The 23,253-nt window shown below is 47.1% G+C and overlaps 2 protein-coding genes across 4 annotated transcripts in view; one reads left to right on the forward strand and one right to left on the reverse strand.

Annotated features, from left to right (window-relative positions):
• The window catches only part of DHX30 (DExH-box helicase 30), a 29,585-nt gene extending 26,312 nt beyond the window's left edge, over positions 1-3,273 (reverse strand). For both annotated transcript variants that reach the window (XM_053410277.1, XM_053410276.1), the window contains exon 1: positions 3,146-3,273. The gene's annotated coding sequence lies outside the window, so the exon portion shown is untranslated. The remainder of the gene's footprint in view (positions 1-3,145) is intronic.
• A 5,809-nt stretch (positions 3,274-9,082) lies between these two features.
• LOC128424277 (KAT8 regulatory NSL complex subunit 1-like) overlaps positions 9,083-23,253 on the forward strand; it is a 47,400-nt gene continuing 33,229 nt past the window's right edge. Inside the window, exon 1 of one of the 2 annotated variants that reach the window (XM_053410278.1) lies at positions 9,083-9,844. In XM_053410278.1, the coding sequence (XP_053266253.1) occupies positions 9,321-9,844 (524 nt within the window). In that variant the 5' untranslated portion in view covers positions 9,083-9,320. The remainder of the gene's footprint in view (positions 9,845-23,253) is intronic. The other variant, XM_053410279.1, reaches the window with a different exon arrangement.

Here is a 23,253-nt window from a genome sequence, read left to right on the forward strand (position 1 = left end):
CAGCTTCCTTTCAACCAACTTCTGGGAGGAGGTTTTTCTATGAAACCATTCTTTTCAAAATCGCAGGATCCCAAGGACGCCATCATCTCAGCACATACATCTCAATTCCTAGTGGACTTCCCTCTCCTCATTACAGAGATTCTTTAAAGAGGGAGGTGATGGGGATTGATGCTGGGATCTTTTTCGTGCAACTACTCAACCATGCCCCATCCCAAGTGGAAAGCTCTACATTAAAAAAAAGTTTAACTTGGTGACACATTTCCCTTTTAGAACTTTAACTAGAAGCAGCAGTGCGTACTTGTGTTTGGTAACCCCATCCCCCATTTGTACCCATGAAAATCCCTCCCAAGTTCGTAGTTGGTGCTAAAGAAAACATTGGGGGAGAGAGCAGTATCTCAGTGTAAGGAAAGTGTTAAACTTTCTATTTACAGTTTGAAAAGCCAGGCAGCACAGTTTGGTCCTAACCAGTAGTGCTGATTATCAGGATGAAAGAAGATTCAGTATAACCAAAGGGATTGAAAAATCCTCATGATATTCCCAAGAGACATTCTTAATTATTCAAAGACTTTATGAGCCTCAGGGATCGCAACTTTCCTGAAAAAAAGCCAGGCTGCCCTGACTGCTCCTCTACTTTTAACTGCAGCTTTACTTTTAGGAAACAAGCAGATGAAGCCTTTTAAGACATACCAAGATTAAAAAACAGTGCCACCTGAAAACAGGGGGGGCGGGTTGCCAGCATGGTGCCCACCAGACGTTTGCTGGACTACAACTCCCATCATCCCTCACCACTAGCCATGCTGTCTGGGGCTGATCTTCATCATCAACTCACTATTAAAGGCCCAGAGCAGAGGCTGATAAAGAAGCCAGCATCCCTGCTGGCTGTTCTCCGTAACCAAAGACAGGCATGGCAATTTGGGACTTTGGTTGGGAGGATCAGAAGGACCTGGGCAAATTTGGGCAACATTTAGTCCATTCAGTTTTTCCTCATCGTGCCCAAGGAAGGCTGACCGCATGGAGGTCCACTGAGAGTTCCCACATACAACAGTCAAATAAAAGATATGTTTTCCAGGATCATCACAGTATCAATGGAGGCAAAGGATGTACCAGTCCCAGTGACATTTAAGAGTTTTGGCAGGTGAGAGTCGCCATGCAGGCATAAAAACCATGTACCGACTGAAATGCCCTCTTCTATGTCACCCTTTTGTCATTGCAAACCCATCCAAGAGCCGATGCAGAGTCAAGCCCACACATTCCCAGGACATGCTGGGCACTTAAAACAACTGTTGTTCAAGAGCCATGCAGTGAAGAACATTGTGCCAGCTGCCTCACAGTTTCCCCATCATAGCTACTCCAAGTTTAGTATGCGATTACTACATTTTTTTTTATACATAGAGAGCGAACACCCCCAAAAAGGCATAAATCAGAGACTAGTGCTAATAACTGTGGATTAGGGACTGATGGTGGTGTCCAAGTTCAAATCCTTGCTAAACCTAGAGCATGGTGGAGATTTGGGCAAGTCACTGCACATCTCAGCCTAGCCTACTTCAAAGTTATGCTGAAGACACTTGTTTAGGCTGGGATGTTTGGCACACAATGCCAGAGTTAGGTTTTCTCCATTGATTCAATCAATCAAGAAGCGAGCTCTGCCAATGAATATTCTTAACAGCTATTAATCCCAGTCTGCCTCTCCCCGTCCATGTCCCATTCATTCCTAGTCCGTTTGTTACAACAGAAGAAGTGTAGGCTAGCTCATGCTGCCAAACTGAACTCGCCTACAACTGATGTTCCAAGAACAAGAATAACTGCTTCTCAGCTCCCTTTGCCAACGTGGTGCCCTCCAGATGTTCTGGACTACAACTCCCGTCAGCACCAGCCAGCCATCAAAACCAACTTGACCCTTGCAAGCTTTTATTCCAGTGTTAAAATATGGCTCATAAAGGTTGGAACCTCAGGAATCTAATTTCATCCCAATTCCATGCAACCTCACTCCCCTTCTCTTCCCCTATAACGATGCCTACTTGTGATCTGATGCACTACCTCCTGTTACCTTTCTACCTGTTCCTCTTACACCCAGAGGAATTGTGACTACAAACAACACGAAGGCTCATGAGCATCCGGACGCACCTGGCTGGGTACTGCCTTAAGCAGAATTCTGCTCCAGAAGGCAGTACCCAGTATCCAGAAAATCTTACGCTCCCAACAACCCACTGAAATCCACACAGCTGCCAAACTAACTTTTGCCAAACTACCACCAGAACCATGGCTTTCCCCCCTCCCTCTGATGCTGTTAAATCAGATCTGAAGACATCCCTTTGTCACCCTCAGCATCAGGACCACCAACCCTACTCTCACTCTTTCGGTTCTGCACAGCTTTCCAACATCACCTCGCCTCCATCACTAGCCAAGCCGCTGTCTCCAGACCCTGGGTCCAATTCTTAGGATTTCCTCCATCGCCATGCCAGACTCGCCAACATCCCTTTGCCAGACACACCTACAGCGCTCCCATCCCTAGGGCCCCTCTCCCCAGACCAAGCCCCCCATACCTCCTCCGATCCATCCGGAGCCTGGCCACGTCTCCCAAGCGTGGCATCCCAGACCAAGAGGACCATGAGGAGCAGGGTCCGGCCAGGAAGCTCCCTGAGGGCTAAGTGGCTGCCTCTCCGCCTGGCCTACCTCACGGGGTTGTCGTTGCGAGGAGGAAAAATGGAGAAAGCGCCCCCCTTGCAAACAAACGTCAAGTCGTCCCATTGCAGGACCAAACACCTGTCACTGCCCCCCACCCCCCCAAAAAAACCATCCTTCGTGCGGATTCTCTTTCTCTCACCCCCCCCAAAGAAGCATCTCTTCTCCACGCCCACCCCGCCAAGACCTCGGTCCCCCTCGCCCCCCCCACGGCCTGCTCCCCCCAACGACACACGGCCCCCCATCCAACCCCTCCCCCCTAATTCGCCCCTTGCCCCCCCTCCTCTGCGCATCCCCCTCCTCCCATTTATCTCCCCCCCCCGCCTCGAAGCGCCTCACGGCAGCTGCGTCCGCCTCTCCCTCCCTCCCTGACGAGCGGCGTCGGCGTCGCCCGCTCCTTTCCTTCCCTCTTCGCCGCCGCCTATTCTCCTTCTTTCTCCCTCCTCCCTCACGGGCCACCGACCTCCTTCGCGCCGCTGCTCTTCGCCGCTCTGGCCGAGGGGCGGGCGAGGAGGAGGAGCGCGAGGCCGCGGCGGCTGCGCGGAACGGGCAGGCGGGCGAGCGGGAGCGGGCGAAGGCGGCGGGCGGGTGGGTGGGTCGCTGGTTTCCCTCACTGGCCGGCCGGCTCGCTCTTTTCCCTCTCAGGCGCCGGGACTACGGCTCCCGGCAGGCCCTGCGCGGCGCCGCCGATTACGGCTTCCGGTCCCTGAGCGGAAGCGGAGACGAGGAGGAAGGAAGGAAGCGCAGCCGGGGCTTTCGGCGGGGAGGGGCGAGAGGAGGGCGCTCGCGTCTCTCCAAGGCAACGGAGCACGCCAATGGGAGGCGGCGGGGGGCGGGGCCTGGAGGGGAAAGGCGGAAGGTGACGGGCAGGCCCGGAGAGAGAGAGGAGGAGGAGGAGGAGGAGGAGGCCGGTGCCGCCTCCGGGCCTCTGCCGGTGAGTGAGGCGCCCCTTCTCCTTCCCCCGGGACTCGCCTCCCCTCAGTCCCTCCGCCCTATCACCTCCCCCCCCCGCCTACAACTGTCTGGGCTTCACCTGACGGGCTGCCGCCTGCTTCTCTTTTCCCCTTTCTTTTCCCTTCTCCTTTATTTAATTATTTCGCTTTATATTCTCCCCTCCCTTCCCCAAGGAGCGCGAGGCGGCGTGCGTGGGTTTGCCCCCCTCCCCAACCTCTTTTTTTAAAAAAAGTAATAATAATAACAATGATAATGATAATAATTTATTATTTATAGCCCCCAACTGGCTGGGCTTCCCCAGCCACTCTGGGCGGCTTCCAAAAAATATTAAAATACTGTAATACAGCAAACATTAAAAGCTTCCCTAAACAGGGCTGCCTTCTAAAAGTCTGGTAGTAATAAAATAAAATAAAAGTCTGGTAGTAATAGCGCCCACAACAACAGCAACAACAACCACCCTGTGAGGTAGGCTGAGGCGGAGAGAAGGTCGCACGTAAGGGCCGAGCGGGGTGTTGAAGGTCCCTCAGCAGTGGCAGGCAGAAATTTAGCAGGTCGATCGGCTCTAATCTGTTTTCGTATTTTAACTTTTTTTACGTTTCAAAATAAAGCTGCAACACCCCCCCCCCCGTTTTTATTGTTTTATGTCTGCATAAACCACTTTGAGCTGTAGTAATTTTTTTATACAATCAAGTGGCATATGAATTGTATCAAACAAACAAACAAATTCCCCTTATTGGCATGAAGATAAGCAGTAACATTTAACGCTCCAACGTTGTTACAGCCAGTTCAGGTGTATGTTGGAAGGTTCAGGAAACATAAAAGGAAGTACTGTACACAGTGCTGAGTTAAACTCTGGAACTCGCTCGTGTTGAAATGTTTGCTGTGCATCCTTCTTTCTTTGAGCTCAGGATTTTCCATGGCTTTAATTAAATTATGGTCCTTACAACTTTCTTTATATATTTATTGGTCCTGAGAAAAATTATGGTTCTGTGCATTTCTTTCAAACCCTGGAATCACTTTCCCCTCAGATTAAACATGCACCTGAAGTTAGAGGAGCTTGTTTTGACGGCCTCATCCTGGATTGCAGTGCAGTGCCGCAATTCTTCCAGACCTTCAGAAATGGACGGGTCAGAAAGGGGAGTAACATGACGGTAAGAATCCTTAAGAATAATAAGCCTCTCACAGGAATGTCTTCTACGTCACATGCTATGGTTTATTTCTATAGAGCTTTTTGGCCCAAAGTCCCCCAATGTGGTGAACAACATTGTACAGTGGTACCTTGGTTTGCAAACTTAATCCGTTTCGGCAGTCCGTTCTTAAACCAAGGCGTACTTTCCCATAGCAGTGGGGGACTCAATTTACAAATGGAACACACTCGACAGGAAGCGGAACATGTTCTGCTTCCAAGGCAAAGTTCACAAACACCTACTTCCAGTTTTGCAGCGTTCTTAATCCAAGTTGTTCAAAAACTAAGCTGTTCTTAAACCAAGGTACCACTGTAATACAAAGCAAAGTTAAAATAAAAATACAAGAAACATGGTAAATCAATACTATAAAGTGACACAAACACTAAATACCCATCAGCCACATCATGAACTGTACAGTGGTACCTCGGGTTAAGTATTTAATTTGTTCCGGAGGTCCGTTCTTAACCTGAAACTGTTCTTAACCTGAAGCACCACTTTAGCCAATGGGGCCTCCCGCTGCCGCCACGCTGCCGCTACACGATTTCTGTTCTCATCCTGAAGCAAAGTTCTTAACTCGAGGTAATATTTCTGGGTTAGCGGAGTCTGTAACCTGAAGCGTATGTAACCCGAGGTACCACTGTATTGTGCTGCATTCATGCCTTTTCCCTGGATACAGCTTCCCAGCATTCCCCTTCTCACTTAGAAGCCACCTTAATTCACATTTCCACCCTCACCCTGGCCAAGTTCTAATATCTCAACTATTATCAAGCCTATCCTCAATCAGTCACCCATGGGAAGTGCCCTCCCTCTTGTCACGTCCCGAAGGAGAGACCCAAAGGCAGGATACCCTTTTCTTTCACTCCCTTTGGAGCCACCCATCCGTTATAAATCATTCCAAAATAATGTATTCGAGCTGCAACGTACGTCCAGAATGAACAGACAGACACTGCAAAGGAGTAGTAGAGAGCTAAATCTACTGCCCCATGGTGGTTCTTCACTTACTCTTTTTATTACTGCTGCTTCTGTTCTCAATCATACAGTGCTTTCTGAGTCTTAGTGCTGTACCGGAGCAGGAAGAGGCATAGTTCCTGCTGGGAGTGAACCGTGGTGCTGTACAGGCAGGGCAAAATTACTCAGCTGCCTTCCCAATGCTGAGCATCACTTTCAGTGATCGAGAAGCCCAGGAAGCTCAGTGTGGGGTGGGTGTGGTGGTGGGGGCGCTGGCCAATCTGATGCACCTGCCATTGCGCCTGCACCGTGCTGAACTCTCCTCCTCTCAGGAACTTGCTGCCATGCCCATAGTTGGGAAGGCAGCTGAGCAATTTTGCCTGCTACCAGACCCTGCCCAGAGGTCTCCCTAACGGTCTTGGCATGCAATCGTACAGCCCATCACTATGCATATTTACTCAGAAATCCATTGAGTTCAAGGGAAGTTAGTGCCAAATAAGCAGGTTTCAGAGTTTGGGCAGATTCGTATGGGAGGATGTAGTCCTTCAGATGGCCTGGGATGAGCAAATTGGAGTTTTAGGTTGTAGACATAGTAATGGTCACTACCCTGCTGCAATTTGAATACCTCTTCTGCGAGTGTTTTGTTGTGGATTTGAGTTCCTGCTTACTGTATATCTGTTACAATGAGGGATGTGTGAAGAGGAGTGTGGCAAAACAGCAAGACTCATTTAAGTAAGAAACATGCAAACTCCACTCAGTGCTAATGAACATTCTTCATTTTTAATGTCATCTGCATTGAGTGAAGTTTACAGGAATCTTAATTTGAAACAGGTTCTCTTATTTTAAAAAGATACAACAACCAAACAAACTAAAATACAATCTAAAATTAACAAAAATGGGAACAAAACAATAATGGGAACAAAATTATATACGCCAGCAAACTGCAGCGATATAGTAACATATTGTTTTGAGGCCTCCATCAGAAATGCCTGCCAGAATATAACTTGTAATATATACTTAAAAGTGAGGAAAGAAGGGGCCAGATGAAGCACTCTTGGGAGCCACATTCTTATTTTTCTGCCACATTTCAGCATTTTTGAAAAGTTATGCATACTATTACAATCTAAATGAGTGCAAGCAATGTACCATGCTTATATACTTTGTGCTGAGTACCAGTTGCTGCTTTGCTATGCATAGTTAATAAATGCTAATCAGTAGCATTTAAATTGTTTTCGGAATTTGTAGAAATGGGACTTACCTTGTATCTTAATCTTGTACTGTTCCCTTGGTGTTCCTCTCCATTCTGTCCTCGCAACAACACTCCCGAGAAACGGTGAGGGGTCCAAGCTCATTCAGTGAGCTTCATAGCTGAGGATGGATTTGAACCCTGGTCTTCAAGGGCCTAGAATACCACACCACCCACTGTGCCGCAGGGGCTCTTAGTGCTTGGAAAACCTTTGAATTTTGTAGTATATTAAAGGCTAAGGCAGAGGGACGCGGGTGGCGCTGTAGGTAAAAGCCTCAGCGCCTAGGGCTTGCTGATCGAAAGGTCGGCGGTTCGAATCCCCGCGGCGGGGTGTGCTCCCGTTGCTCGGTCCCAGCGCCTGCCAACCTAGCAGTTCGAAAGCACCCCCGGGTGCAAGTAGATAAATAGGGACCGCTTACCAGCGGGAAGGTAAACGGCGTTCCGTGTGCTGCGCTGGCTCGCCAGATGCAGCTTGTCACGCTGGCCACGTGACCCAGAAGTGTCTGCGGACAGCGCTGGCTCCCGGCCTCTTGAGTGAGATGGGCGCACAACCCCAGAGTCTGTCAAGACTGGCCCGTACGGGCAGGGGTACCTTTACCTTTTTAAAGGCTAAGGCTGCAGTTCTAAGCACTTTTTGCAGGGAGTAAGATTCATAGAATTCAAGTCAACTTTCCTCCAAGTAATAGTGCTTAAGATCACATTGTAATGTTTTTATTTTTATGAGCACGAGTTTTGTATATTGCCCTTCATACAGATATATGCTATTGCAGTGATTCCAATACTCTGAGTTCAATTTGGTTAGTATAGAGGGAGCCTGACAAATGTGGATTCTCGTGAATACAGACAAGCACTTAGCTTGAGTATGTATATGAAAAATTGTATACTATATTCTTTAACTTCTAACCTTGCTTCTTTTCCCCTCCTGGAAATATAAAAGTTGTTTCAGCTTGTCCCTGTAACCTGAGAGATGAGGACAGGGTACCTGCCATTAACCTCATTTGCTAATGTGTTGACGTTAGTCTAAAGACTGAGAAAGAAAAGCCTTTAAATGCTGTGGTCAGCAGTTGGCAGCTTCTTGGGTCTGTGTAACACCTTGCCATTTAAAAAGAGAAGGTTGTCCAGGCACTGGGGCTTTTTGAAAAAGGGGCAAGATGCCCACAGGTAAAGCAAGTATTCAGTGGTAAAATTAATGTATTTTCAGGAATAACTCTCCCCATTCTACTGTGTATTCTGTAAAAAAAGTTAGCTTGCTTAAAGCTTGAATGTTTGGGTTGGTTTCCAGGCTTTGATATGCCTGTCCTCTTTATGCTGGAATAGCTCAGTCTATAGAGCCTTGAGACTCGTTTTCCGGTTCTTGGGTTGGAGCCCCGCCTTGGGCAAAAGATTTCTGCATTGCAGGCAGTTGCGTTACATTACCATAGTGGATAATGTATGAATTTTATGATTCTAATATGTCTTGTTTGATTGGTTAAAATGTTGATATGGTCCCCCTTTGAGCTGCAGAGCCATTTTTCATTTTATTGGCAATGCATAATAGTTAAAAATTCCGGAGGCAATCCTTCTGGGGTAAGGCTCCACCTGCTGAATCCCTGTCTGTTGTGCACATCTGGGAGACGCTGGAGCTGCGTGTTTTGTTAAGCTGCGTTTTGAAATCAGGCGCGCCTGGAACTAGAAAACATGCTCGTGAGAATGCAGCCCAGGACGCGTAGTTCTGTAACAGCATTGATGGCACCTACTTCGATTTGTAATTGTGGCAGCTACTGCGCAGGCGCCCGCTGGCAACTCTTGGGTTAAGGCTGGCCCCAGTTGTGCGCATGCGTCTCCCTCGGGCTTCCCTCCTGCCTCGGAAGAGCGAATATGGGAGGGTCGCGCGTTGGCGCATGAGCGGTAGCGACGCCCAGTGCTCACGTGGTAACAAGATGGCGAGTTGTGGTAGGGGGGGGAAACAGTCTGCGAGGCGCAGGCGCAGACGGCGGCGACCGCCCTCTATCGGCTGCGGCGGCCGCGCTCTGTCAGCAACTCGAGGTTTTCGCCGAGTGTTTGGCGCGCGCGCGCGCTCCAGAGGGAGGAGAGAGCCTTGCTGCGACGGCCCGCTCTTACGCGCATGCGTGCGCCGCGGCTGAGGCGCGGGCTGGGAGGGAAATATCTGGGCCGGGCGCGCGCGCGCCGTCTCGGGCGAGCTCGTATTGTCCCGGCCGGGAGTCCATGGAGAGTCCCGGACCGCCCTGAGGCGCTGAGGCGGCGGCGGCGGCGGCGGCGGCTGCTGAGGCGGAGCGGCCTGCCCCGAGGCGACGGCTCCCTTCATGGCGACGGCGACGGCGGCTGCTGCGACCGGGCCCGCCATGGCGGCGGCGGCGGCGGCGGCGGCTGCGCCTGAGGCGAGCGGCCCGCCGTGGCGGCCGCAGAGTCGCCGGCAGCGCCAGGCGGAAGCGCGGGCCCGGCAGGCCTCTCTGTGGGGCCGGGCGCGGAGCCTGTGCCGCCGCCTGCGGGCGCTGCAGGCCCGGCAGGTGGAGCGGCACGTCCGGCAGCAGCTGGCCGGGCTGGCGCGGAGCGTGGCCGGGCGGACGGGCTCCGAGGCGCCGCCGCCGCCGCCTCCTCCGCCGCCCGCGCTGGGCCCGGAGCTGCGGCAGCTGGCCGCCTCCGCCACCGCCCGCCTCCGCGCCGCCCAGCGCGCCTGCGACTCGGACGCCACCGACAGCGCCAGCGCCTGCTCGGCCTCGTCCGCTTCCTCGGGGGCGTCGTCGTCCTCGGCCTCCTCCTGCTCCTCGGCCTCGGACAGCGAGAGCGCCGAGCCGCCGCCGCCGACGGAGCGCTCCGCCAACGTGGGGTGAGTTGCCCGGGGAGGCGGGAGGGGAGGCGGCCGCCGCCTTGGAGGAAGCAGAAGGCGCCCGCTGCAACTTCCTCCCTGGTTTCCCAAGGGGGCTTCCGCCTCACAGCAACCCCGTGAGGTAGGCCGCCCTTGTCCCCGTTGCCCAGGTGGGGAGCCCGAGCAGTTCCCTTTGGGGCTGCGCCTGGTTTGTTCCTCCCGCCAGAAGTCTCTGGCCAAGGGCTGAGGCAACTCTTGCGCAACGCCTCCCTCTTCCCCTGCATTTCTGGCCAGTTGTGGCAGATGTCGTGGCCATATGGTGTGTGGATCGCGGGTTGAAGGCGCCATGTGCTTGGGATGCTCCCGCAGTAAGTAGTGGTTTCCACGTGGACAGAAGGGGTAGGAGTCGAACTCAGGCCACCCCCGGAATGTTTAAAAGCGGCGCAGGGCTGTATACCACTTAACATATCAGTCAAGGATGGGGAAGGCCCTGGTTCAAATTCCCCCTCCAATGTGAAGTTAACCGGGTAACCATGGGTGAGTCATGCCTGAACTAAAGAAGCAGGCTTGTTGTGTCGATAAAATGGAGCAATGAAATGCCATGCCTTGAGCTACTTGGTGTAAGGGGTGGAGTAAGAAAAAAGAAAGAAAGAATCTGTTGGCTCAGTGGCAGCTTTGACCTGCATGCAGGTAAGGAACTTAGAGCTGGTCCTTAATTAGGATCACTCCTTTTGTGGCTGGGTGTCAGGTTGCTTTGGTGATGCCTGTAGGAGACTTCTTTGTAAAAAGAATTTTTTTTTGTTATTGTCTGTACTGTAATGCTGCTTAAGTGACTAACAAGAAAAGCAGTTAGAATGGTAGAAACAAAAGCTGATGGGGAAAAACAACAACTGAGCAAGATGATAAGATTGAAATAGACAATTATGTGGGCGAAGCAAATGATGCAGTTATTTCCTATGCCAACAGAATCGTTTGTTTTGAGAGACAAGGCAACATTGGCATAGGAAATAGCGCAATAGTCACATGGCACTTGCTGTTGTTTCTTACGGTTGGGAAGCCTTTCCCACATGGTGAAAAGGTCTAAGTCGTCCTTGCAGCAAGCTTTGAACAGTACTGGTTCTGTTCATGCTTTGGAAACAATGAAACTGAAGGTGAAAGGCTATATACTGCATGTCACTACAGACTAGTTTATAGAACCGGCAGTAATATACATTATCTGAGATTATTACCCAGAATACGCAGCTCCTGCCTTCAGAGAACAAGATTTGGGGGATAGCCTAGGTTACATAGGAAACCTCTGCCTTCACAGTCAGGGTGTCTGCAGTAATTTTTCCAGAGTGTAGCAGTGAGCAGGTTAGGTAAAGGTAAAAGGACCCCTGACCGTCAGGTCCAGTCGCGGATGACTTTGGGGTTGCGGCGCTCATCTCGCTTTACTGGCTGAGGGAGCTGGCATACAGCTTCCGGGTCATGTGGCCAGCATGACTAAGCCACTTCTGGTGAACCAGAGCAGCGCATGGAAATGCCGTTTACCTTCTCGCTGGAGCGGCATCTATTTATCTACTTGCACTTTGACGTGCTTTCAAACTGCTAGGTTGGCAGGAGAAGGGACTGAGCAACGGGAGCTCACCCTGTCGCGGGGATTCGAACTGCCGACCTTCTGATCAGCATGCCCTAGCCTCTGTGGCTTAGACTATAGCGCCACCCACGTCTCTTAGTGAGCAGGTTAGTTTCTCACAAAAAATAACACCAATCCATGCACATTTTGCACCATATCTCAGGTTTTTTAAAAAGTGAAATATTGGCATTATGGTTCTTAATGTCCTCTTTTTCCTTCCCTGCCCCAATGGAAGCCCATGCTTCAGAGAACATTATTTTCTGGGTATTTCAGATAAAATTCCTTTGTTCACATTCTTGAAGGAATTGGAAAACTCTTTGCATGGAACCTTGCCTCAGTTTTTTGAAGTTTTTCAAGAAAGTTGGTTGTTCTTGTTCAAGTGCCTGGGGCCACTAACACTTGTGGCTAATAAATAAACAACAAGCACCATAAAATAAAATAAGCACAGTTGCAGTTATCAATCCAGTACAAATTGTGGGCAGGAAAAAGCCAGATTTTCACTTATTGTTTGAAGCTATAGACTCTACCAGGTGGGCCTGCCTTGAGAGGACATTCCACAGTGTTGACTCAGCATCACAACTGGAAAGGCTCTTTCGCATATGAGTGTCTGGGATGCTGATGACCAGAGTTTACAGGATAGCATGTGTGAGAGAAGGTGGTCTTTTTGGTTCTTAGTCCCCAGTGTGTTGAGGATTTAAAAAGTCTTCCCATGGCAGCAGAAGTACGGACTCACAGTAGCTCAGTGGTAGACCATCTTCTTTGCTCAGTATAGGCAATGTTGAACAAGATCGGCCAGTGGTCTGACTCTGTATAAGGCAAGCTTCTGTGTTGCATAAGAACCTAAGAGCCCTGCTGGAACAGACCAAAGCCCCATCTAGCCCAACATCCTGTTCTCAGAGACTTGTGGGAAGCCAGCAAGCAGTACATGAACACATAGCACTCTCCCCACTTGTGATTTCCAGCAACTGGTATTCAGAGGCATATATTTCCGATACCAGAGGTAATATACAGCCATAATGGCTGGCAGCCAATAATAGCCTGTGAATTTGTGCAAACCTCTCTTAAACCCATCCAAATTGGTGGCAATTGCAACATCGTGTGGTAGCGAATTCCATACTTACCTGTGTGCTGTGTTAAGAGTTTTCTAGTTAATTGTTGGTTTTATTACAGTGCATTGCGCAGAGAATCTTGGTTATGGGTGATTCAGAAATAAAGAATACAAGCAATTTAAATAGATTATCTACTCTTTTTTTTAGCTTATTGTAAATCAAGCAGAATTTGAGTTGCTGACTGACCAAGTCCAATGAGCAACTTGCTTGTAGTGTTCTGTATCAGTTGAAGCTTCAGAACACCTTTAAGGCTAGCATCATGAAGAGTGCATTATAATAATTAGGTAACTAGAGTACATAGAAAAGGTGTAGTTAGTGAGCCCACTGGAAGATTCCAATCCTTTCCTTGCATGTTCCTTGAATTGAAAGAGAGGAAATCCAATAGCACGCAGTTTACTAAGAGTTCTTTCCTCTTGTCATTGCAGCAGGCACTAAACTGATCAGGCACTAAACAAGTTAATGATAGTTTGCATGATCAATAACCCCTCAAGACAAAGTCAATCAGTATAATGAATAACACTTGGTAGCACTGATAGTAGTTGATTAGAATCAGGTTCTCCCAGGTATGAATTCTACTTTCTTTCCATTTGTTTATTAAGTTTGCTCTGTGCTGATGATGATCTGATTGTCCTGAAGTCTTTGCACAGGACAGAGATGGGTTATCAAATGCCACAGCTTCAGAAAGTAACCCTACTTTTTGGCATACTTTAGGGTTTCGTGTGTGTAGCTGTAGTGTGACACATTAATCTGGCAGGTGTCTGTTGTAGAGGAAAGAAAGGGCATTTGTGGCATCCTCTCTCTTTTGTGATCATCTATACCTGAGCAGCATGCACATGTGAGAGACTCAAAATCATACAACTAAGCAAAAATAAGTCTTCTTGGAAAAGGTTGATGATCCAAAAGTGGTGGAAAAACCTTGTGTTTGGCCAAGTGATTTGAGTTTGATGTATCCTGATGGCAAGTAATGTGTAGTGTACACATACTGAGTTTGAACCTGGAATACCTTGGTGGCATTGAGTACATTGTTAACTCGGAATTTAATGTCTCATAAGGCTCTTGTGTTGATTTAAAAACCCCAAGAAACTGAAACAGCCTCTGTGTTTGTGTGTCGTGAACTATTAGCGATTATTAATCGGTTGATGTTTTGGCTGAAGAAGATAGACAAATTTGAGGAAGTAGTTTCTGCTTTTGTCGCTTTAATTGCACAAAGCACCTTCCTGTTAAACTTCTTATTTGGGATAAGTGGCTTGGACTCATGTATAGAACCATTTGCCACTCAGGGGCACAGTAGCTCAGTATTCTGAATACAAGCCTGACCTGATTAATTTCAGCCTGAAATGGCAAGCTCCATATCTCAGTGGTACAGCACATTTTCTTTGCCTACAATAGGTCCCAGATTCAGTCCCCAGCATCTCCAGGGAGGGCTGGGAAAGCTTCATTTCTGAAAGCCTGAAGAGCCACTGTCAATCAGTGTAGACAGTCCTGAGCTACATAGACCAATATGGTGTGACATGGGAGTTTCCTTTGTTCCACTGCACATTATCTCTTGAATGATATTAAGCTGAGCTTGACTATTAGTTTCATTTTAGTAGGCTGGAAGTTAGCCTTGAAGCAAATGATGTTGTCTGGATCTATCTAGTTCTTAATTTATATAGCATCCAGTACAATAGTTGGTGCTTTATAAATAAAGGTCTTGAAAAAATAATCTGTATAGCATACAGAAGTTACTTGCAGCTAAGTTACCATCTACCTTACTCTTATGTTCCAGTTTGTTGTGGTTCTCAGAGCTTGCTTCTGTACAGTAAAAGTGTGTTTCTTTGGAGTAATGGCATTAACTCTTCTACATTTCTCAATATCTTTTCAGAGCAGCTAGAGAATATTATTGTTTCAGGTTATATATTCTGCAGTCATTCACTGCTTCTAACTTAAAATCATATTCCTTTGTATGTAGCAGGATATGCTCTTAGCGGTTATGTCTGCACGTTGCATTCATGTTTAGCTATGGTTGAGCATGAATGAGTAGTGTGCTTGTTACCTGCTTCGTTCCTCCCCCACTGCTATCATCTGAATTGGGCTTGTGGTTTGTGGGAAGCAAAGAATGAAGCTTGGATGCCGATCATGGTTTGGAGAGAAACAAACCATGAGCCTCTGTTTGGATAACAGAATAAGCAAACACTTGTGGTTTAGAGATCTGAAGATGCAGGAAAAACCTTTCCATCCCCTCCTCCCAGGCCTTCACATCTCTAAGTTGGTTGCTCTTGGTGTACCCAGGAGTGGAGGAGGTACAAAGTGGGCACACAAAGAAGGGCCTCAGGATGATTGCAGGGTCCAAGTTGGATTAGGTGCGTAATATTTGCAAACATAAGGTGACTAACATAAGCAAACCATAGCTATTGTATCCTGAGGAACAGACCCTTTACCAGCTGCAGTGGTTAGCAGTTGGCTTCCGGTGTCAATTCAAGATGCTGTTTTTGAGCTTTTAAAGTTCTAGAGATCTGAGACCAGAGGAATGACTTAGGAATGACTAATGAGCCTCCCCAGAAACTTACTTTCAAGAGCTGCTCTGCTGCGTCCCCCTATCCCCAGGAATCTGCACCAAGTGGGCACCAGAGAGTGGGCTGTTTTATTTTTGGCACCCAGAAGTAAGTTAGGCTGTACTGTTGCTCAGTTTTAGGTGAGAAGTGAAACTTGCATTTCAGCAGACTCTTTCAGGATATAGCTTTTAAGGATGTATCACTGCTTCAAAACTCTTTTTGCTTTTTCTTTATTTGTAAGCCATTTTGATTGAAATTTAGAAAGGTAGAATAGAAATTCCATTATTTAAAGTAAGCCACTGTGTGCAGATGTAAAAAGAAATGCAGATAAGTCAACAAGAGAGTTAGATGACAAAGGACAAATGTGTCATAAGCTTAAGGAGCCAAAAATGTAGAAAAGGCAACCCATGTATTACAGTTAAGATACAGTCCAAATCTTAAGCCGTCAGTCTAGGAAGCTGCAAAGCAGCTAGAATTCCAAATCACATTTCTGGCTTGCTCCATTTAAGGGTGTATTTATTTGCTGTTTACCAATTTAGAAGATGCTGTAATCTGAATTGAGTTTTTCATGTCCTCGTAGAAGTCTGTTGTATCACTCGGAGTGAGTCATTACAGAAAGTGAAAAGGTTTGTTTGTCTTAACCTGTATTTAGTGTCACAGTTCACAGAAGACTGTTTTCCAGGAACATTTCTGGCAACTGGATGCCTGCACAGGAAAAAACTACACTGGGTTACAAAACAGAATAATGATTTGTGTATTGCCAGTCCCACTTTTAATTAGAGTTTAATTTTTTCTTTTATATCTCATTTTGGATATACTTGCTTTGTTTCATAATTTTCCTTGACTAATTTTAAGCTAAGATAGTAGGAAGTAAAATTATGTTCAGGACAGGTTAGTGAGAGGCTGACAATACTGGAGGATGCCGTTCACTTCAGCCATAATTACTGCTAGTCAGGTGAGCGAAATGCTGCATGATAGATAGGCTCTGATAAATGATCCCAGTCTACAGACAAATGGATGGGAAGAAAGGAGGAAAATTACAGTTCAACCACCTAGGATGGAAACCATTAAAGGGAATCTGAACAAGGTGACACCCAGCAGAGCTAATGGAATAGCTGATGAAACTACATGGAATGCTTTCATATTTAGTAACTAGAGAGTTGAGGTTGTTGAGCAGAAGGGAAGTATACTCTGTCCTTCGCCAGAAGACGAAATGACCATTGAGAAGATCTCCACAGTCAGCCTGGTCCCATTCATTGGTCAGAGAACAAGCAACTCCAGAGAGCTGCTTCGATATTTGGGGTGGGCAGATAAATTATGTTTTGAAATAGAAATGTGGTGAGTAAGAAGCTGGGGTGGGTGCCTTCCTCTGCTTGCTTTGGGTGGTAATATCCAGTAAGTGACCTTCAGTTGATTGAATGCATCCTTCAGTGGAATGGGGAGAGAGGCTGTTTTCAGCCGTTCCCCTTTCCCCGCAGCTTCCATGCAAGTCAGCTCTTGAGGGTTAGGCTTCCTCTTGAAACACCAGAAATAAATTGTCTCATCTGAGAAGCGATAATGAAATAGCATTTTGCTATCCTTGTCAATAAGCACCCCCCATACTACTACTTCTTCCCTTACCATTTGGATCCCTTCCAATCAGGATTCAGGCCTCACCATGGGACTGAAACTGCCTTGGTCGCGCTGGTTGATGATCTCCGGCGGGCTAGGGACAAAGGTGAGAGCTGTTTCCTAGTTCTGCTGGATCTCTCAGCGGCCTTTGACACCATCGACCATAACATCCTTCTGGACCGTCTAGAGGGGCTGGGAGCTGGGGGCACTGTCATACAGTGGTTCCGCTCCTTCCTCCTGGGCCGTGTCCAGAAAGTGGTGGTGGGGGATGAGTGTTCAGACCCCTGGGCTCTCACTTGTGGGGTGCCTCAGGGTTCTGTCCTCTCCCCCATGCTTTTTAATATCTATATGAAGCCGCTGGGAGAGATCATCAGGGGGTTTGGACTGGGTGTTCATCAGTATGCAGATGACACCCAGCTCTACCTCTCCTTTAAATCAGAACCAGTGAAGGCGGTGAAGGTCCTGTGTGAGTGCCTGGACGCGGTTGGAGGATGGATGGCGGCTAACAGATTGAGGTTGAATCCTGACAAGACAGAAGTACTGTTTTTGGGGGACAGGGAGCGGGTTGGTGTGGGGGATTCCCTGGTCTTGAATGGGGTAACTGTGCCCCTGAAGGACCAGGTGCGCAGCCTGGGAGTCATTTTGGACTCACAGCTGTCCATGGAGGCGCAGGTTAACTCTGTGTCCAGGGCAGCTGTCTACCAGCTCCACCTGGTACGCAGGCTAAGACCCTACCTGCCCGCGAACTGTCTCGCCAGAGTGGTGCATGCTCTAGTTATCTCACGCTTGGACTACTGCAATGCGCTCTACGTGGGGCTACCTTTGAAGGTGACCCGGAAACTGCAATTAATCCAGAATGCGGCAGCTATACTGGTGACTGGGAGTGGCCGCCGGGACCACATAACACCGGTTCTGAGAGATCTGCATTGGCTCCCAGTACGTTTCCGAGCACAATTCAAAGTGTTGGTGCTGACCTTTAAAGCCCTAAACGGCCTCGGTCCTGTATACCTGAAGGAGCGTCTCCACCCCCATCGTTCAGCCCGGACACTGAGATCCAGCGCCGAGGGCCTTCTGGCGGTTCCCTCATTGCGAGAAGTGAGGCTACAGGGAACCAGACAGAGGGCCTTCTCGGTAGTGGCGCCCGCCCTGTGGAACGCCCTCCCATCAGATGTCAAAGAGATAAATAATTACCTGACATTCAGAAGACATCTTAAGGCAGCCCTGTTCAGGGAAGTTTTTAATATGTAACGCTGTACTGTTTTTAACACTGATTGGGAGCCGCCCAGAGTGGCTGGGGAAACTCAGCCAGATGGGCGGGGTATAAATAATAAATTATTATTATTATTATTATTATTATTATTATTATTATTATTCTTTGGTGATCATTCGTAGCTCAGTAAGGTTGTCTTTCATGAACACAGTCTTAATGTTGTGTCTGTAAGTGGCTGTGGAGGCCAATGCTGGATCCACACGTCCATCCACAGTGAGGACATAGGTTTCTGGGTGGGAGTTGGTCAAGATGAGGATTTGCCAAAACATGGCTTCCTCTTAGCTCGTTTCTCCCTCTCATTCTGGGTTCATGCTTCTTCAAAGTCCATGACGCCTTTGGTAGAGGTTTTTCTCCAATCGGAGCACTCGCGGGCCGGTGTTTCCCAATTATCCATGCTTATACTGCATTTTTAAAAGATTTGCCTTGAGAGCGTCTTTAAACCTCTTTTGTTGTCCACCAGTATTTCACTTTCCATTTTTAAGTTCGGAATAGAGTAGTTGCTTTGGAAGACGATAATCAGGCATCCGCACAACATGACCAGTCCAACGAAGTTGATGTTGAAGAATCATTGCTTTGAGACTGGTGATCTTCGCTTCTTCTAGTATGCTGACATTAGTTCGCCTGTCTTCCCAAGTGATACATACATTTTTTCAGAGACACCGTTGATGGACTCTTCTGAGGACTTGGAGTTTATAAGTGGTCCATGTTTCACAAGCATACAGTAAAGTTGGTTGTGCAGTAGCTTTGTAAACAAGCATTTTGGTTTCCCTGTGGATGTCTTGATCCTCAAACACTCCTGTGCTTCAACTGGGAGAAAGCTGCACTTGCAGAGCTCAAACGATGCAGGATTTCCGCATCTATGGCCCTTGTGGAGGGATAACTGCCCAGGTAGGAAAAGTGATCAACACTGTCCAACATCACATTGTTAAGCTGGATTTGTGGTGCTGCAGAGGGGGTTGTTTTGTGCTTGTTGGTGCAGCACTTTGGGGGTTTTTTTTTGTTATATTGAGGAATAGACCAAGCTTTTCTATAAGCTTCTGTGAAGGTATTTAGGATGGTTTGGAGGTCATCCTGTGAGTGTGCACACACTACATTGTCATCAGCATTTTGAAGATCTTTGATGGAAGTTATGGTAGCCTTCTCTTTGCTTTCTACTGTTTGCTAGCCTGGTCTGCACTCTGAAGAGAGACAGGGAGAAGAGGGACTTCTTTTATGAGCAAAAAGCAGATTACTTAAAAATGAAAGTTTGCTGCTGCTTTCTTTTTTAATATACCAGAGAAGTGGCCTCCCCCACAGCTACCAGAGTTAGTGACCTTAGGCATTTGTTGCTTGGGGTTGGGTGGGAGGATTGTGTGCAAAACTGCCTAAATTCAGCCTGTGCAACGATGGTGTTAGGAAAATATATCTTCCTGTGTAAAAGAGACAGGATCCCAGGGTTTACTAGGAACAGATGAACCATTTCTCCCCCCCCCCCGGGGGATTTCTGTTTTCATTTATGCGGTTCGTTAACTTTAGTTTAATTTTCAGGCACAGTGCATTGGCTTTCATTTGCTCCTCTGAAGGTTCAGAATTCTCCTTATCTACATCTTATCTGGCTGATTAGAAGGTTTCAGTTGTGGATTAATGGTGTGGGAACGATGTCCTAGTTTGAGTTCTTTATATAATGAAATGTGGAAGAGAGTTACAGGTGAAAGGAGATGACCTTTTATTTTGTTGAGTGTGTTTGAAAAGTTTATCCACCTGACTGGAAAACTCTCTTCAGTTTACCAGAATAATAAAGACAGGCACGTAGGAGATCACTTTACTCCAGTAGTTAGGTCATTGGCCCAACGAGCTCAAAATTGTCTGCATTGGGGGTGGGGGCACCAATTCAGTCTGAGGGCTCCGTTCTCTCATGGGCAACCTTCCAGAGGCTGTGCACTTGTGGAGAGCAGGGCGAGAGGTTAAAGTGAGTGGAACAATGGGTGTAGCTTTTTCCTTTGCAGAGGTAGGCAACATTGGAGCCATGCAAAAGTCAAGAGGCTTCTGTGTGCACAGAAAATTGCTTTCTTGGAAAAGCAAGAGGTATTTTCATAATACTCAGGAAGGGTACAGAGCAGAACTAGTGGGGGGTTGTAACCTGAGAGGGTCCCAAGAGACCTGTTTGGAGACCTGTATTTGAGCCTGCAGTTTCCCACTCCTACTCTGACTGGCAGCGGCTGTCCATGTTTTCAGACTGGTTTTTCACATTCATACTGTAGAGATGCTGCAGAATGAATGAACTAGAGACTGTCTGAATGCAAAACATTACTGAACTATGGTCCTTCCCTAATTGTTGTTGTTGTTTAGTCGTTTAGTTGTGTCCGACTCTTCGTGACCCCCTGGACCAGAGCACGCCAGGCACTTCTGTCCTCCACTGCCTCCCGCAGTTTGGTCAAACTCATGCTGGTAGCTTTGAGAACACTGTCCCACCATCTCGTCCTCTGTCGTCCCCTTCTCCTTGTGCCCTCCATCTTTCCCAACATCAGGGTCTTTTCCAGGGAGTCTTCTCTTCTCATGAGCTGGCCAAAGTATTGGAGCCTCAGCTTCAGGATCTGTCCTTCCAGTGAGCACTCAGGGCTGATTTCCTTCAGAATGGAGAGGTTTAGGATCAGAGAATCATAGAGTTGGAATAGACCACAAGGGCCATCGAGTCCAACCCCCTGCCAAGCAGGAAACACCATCAGAGCACTCCTGACATATGGTTGTCAAGCCTCTGCTTAAAGACCTCCAAAGAAGGAGACTCCACCACACTCCTTGGCAGCAAATTCCACTGTCGAACAGCTCTTACTGTCAGGAAGTTCTTCCTAATGTTTAGGTGGAATCTTCTTTCTTGTAGTTTGGATCCATTGCTCCGTGTCCGCTTCTCTGGAGCAGCAGAAAACAACCTTTCTCCCTCCTCTATATGACATCCTTTTATATATTTGAACATGGCTATCATATCACCCCTTAACCTCCTCTTCTCCAGGCTAAACATGCCCAGCTCCCTTAGCCGTTCCTCATAAGCCGTTCCAGGCCTTTGACCATTTTGGTTGCCCTCCTCTGGACACGTTCCAGTTTCTCAGTGTCCAGTGTCAGAAGGTTTGATCTTTTTGCAGTCCATGGGACTCTCAAGAGTCTCCTCCAGCACCATAATTCAAAAGCATCCATTCTTTGGTGATCAGCCTTCTTTATGGTCCAGTTCTCACTTCCATACATCACTACTGGGAAAACCATAGCTTATACTATACGGACCTTTGTTGGCAAGGTGATGTCTCTACTTTTTAAGATGCTGTCTAGGTTTGTCATTGCCCTTCCCTTATATATTTGCTAAATTCAGGTATTATATTGTTAAGAATTTTAACATTGTATGGATAAAGTTCTTGTTTGTCCTTCAAGGTTTTCATGGAGCATGCTTTCTAGTACAAAGATTTGGGAAGTGCCGGTAATTTGCCAAATTGTATTGGTTTCCATTACAGTAAACTTACAGTTTAGAAGGTGCTATCCAATGCTCTTCTGGCACAATAGACCAGTTAGTCTCTAAGGTGTTGCTAGACTATTTACCATTCAGATGTGTTCTATTTTGAGATTGAATAATAGTGATTCATATTTTGGAGTAGGACTGGGCAGAAAATAGATTGAGATCTAGTAGATCTTGGGGTCATTTGCAACATTTTAGCAACAGCAGCTGCTGAGAGGCTTAGAAAAATACAAATTAGGCTTCTTTGATAAAGCAAGCATGGAGGAAAAGCAAGCATTAATATTTGTGTGAATCTTTGTCCAAGGCTTCTGAGCCCAGTTCTGACATTTAAAACAAATTGTTGGGCTTAGTCTGTTCCTTATTTCTGAGTTTACAGAAGCCCCCCTCCCAGGACTTGATGTTCTGGTTTCAGTTGATGAACCACAAAAGTTCTAGACAAAAAAAACAAACAAAAACAAAGTACATCCATCAAGTCTGAAGTTGGCTCGCCCTGACTTCAGGCTTGATGGATTTAGAAAAACATTTTCATACCTGGGAAATCAAAGTTGGCACAAAGAAATACAGTATATAATTTAAATAGCACAGTCCTTGTCGTTTCTACTCATAAGTAGAAACAGCTGAAATCAGTGGGACTTACTTTCTGTTGTGTGTGTAGGATTCCAGTCTAAATGTCAGTGACGGAGAGGAAAAAGATGAAAGACCACCAGATTGAAGCCATGGGGGACAGGGACAGCAGTAGTATTAAATGGGCCTTGTCTGAGTGCCAGAGTTTCTCTCTTCAGATATCTCAGTCCTATTGCGTCTCTGTATCAAATGTAGTTGGGAAAGTGATTATTGTTCCAAATTTCAGCACAAGCTCATTTGATGAGTGTGAAGTGGTTAACTCAGAAATGTCTCCTTGTGCCATTTACAGATGGATGAAATTCTGTGCATACACATTTTCTGATTTAGTTGTGCCATTTTTAGCATGTGTTCTTCTGATTATTCCATCTCAAATTCTGTTCACATTTGCTTATGTGAACATGGTTTGAATCAATAATATTGCATAATGCAGCAACTTCTTGTACTGTTTGTTCCTACACAGTTATCTAAGACTTTGATAGGTGAAATCATATATATGAATACGATAGTCACCAATGTGGAAGCGAGTCTGCTTCTTTGAGTTAGCTAGGTCTTACTGTTTTAAGTACGGGTGCTGTTGAGGCACATTCTTGCTCACGAAGCTGTAGTTATTGGGGCTGTGTTGACTGCGCTTCTGCTTGATCACCAGTATTGTAGTATCGTTCTGTGTCTTTTGCAGACCTAGTTGATTTAGCACTCGCAAATAAATTGAAGACCTGGCTTAGCAGTGCTCAGTTCCAGTAACCTAGAGGTCATTCCAGGGCTATGGAAATCAAATGTTAATAGGCTGAAAGAGCTGTCTGCCATATAGGTGTAATGCTAACTCATAAAAGGAGCAGATGCATAGATTAGATGGCTTTAGGACACCCACAAAATGTGCATGTTGTACTTATTCTAATTCTCTCTTCTGTTGATGGTTCTGTTTTATGAGCTGTGCTGAAGAGCCCTCTTGGATTATGGTGAAGTTTTTGATAAATTGTATTCTAAGATGCTAGGTCATTTACAGCATAATGAGGGGAGGAAATGGTACCTCGGGTTAAGTACTTAATTCGTTCCGGAGGTCCGTTCTTAACCTGAAACTGTTCTTAACTTGAAGACCACTTTAGCTAATGGGGCCTCCTGCTGCTGCTGCACCGCCGGAGCACGATTTCTGTTCTCATCCTGAAGCAAAGTTCTTAACCTGAAGCGCTAT

The sequence above is a fragment of the Podarcis raffonei genome, chromosome 12, assembly GCF_027172205.1.
Source record: "Podarcis raffonei isolate rPodRaf1 chromosome 12, rPodRaf1.pri, whole genome shotgun sequence".
NCBI classification, from domain to species: Eukaryota; Metazoa; Chordata; class Lepidosauria; order Squamata; family Lacertidae; genus Podarcis; species Podarcis raffonei.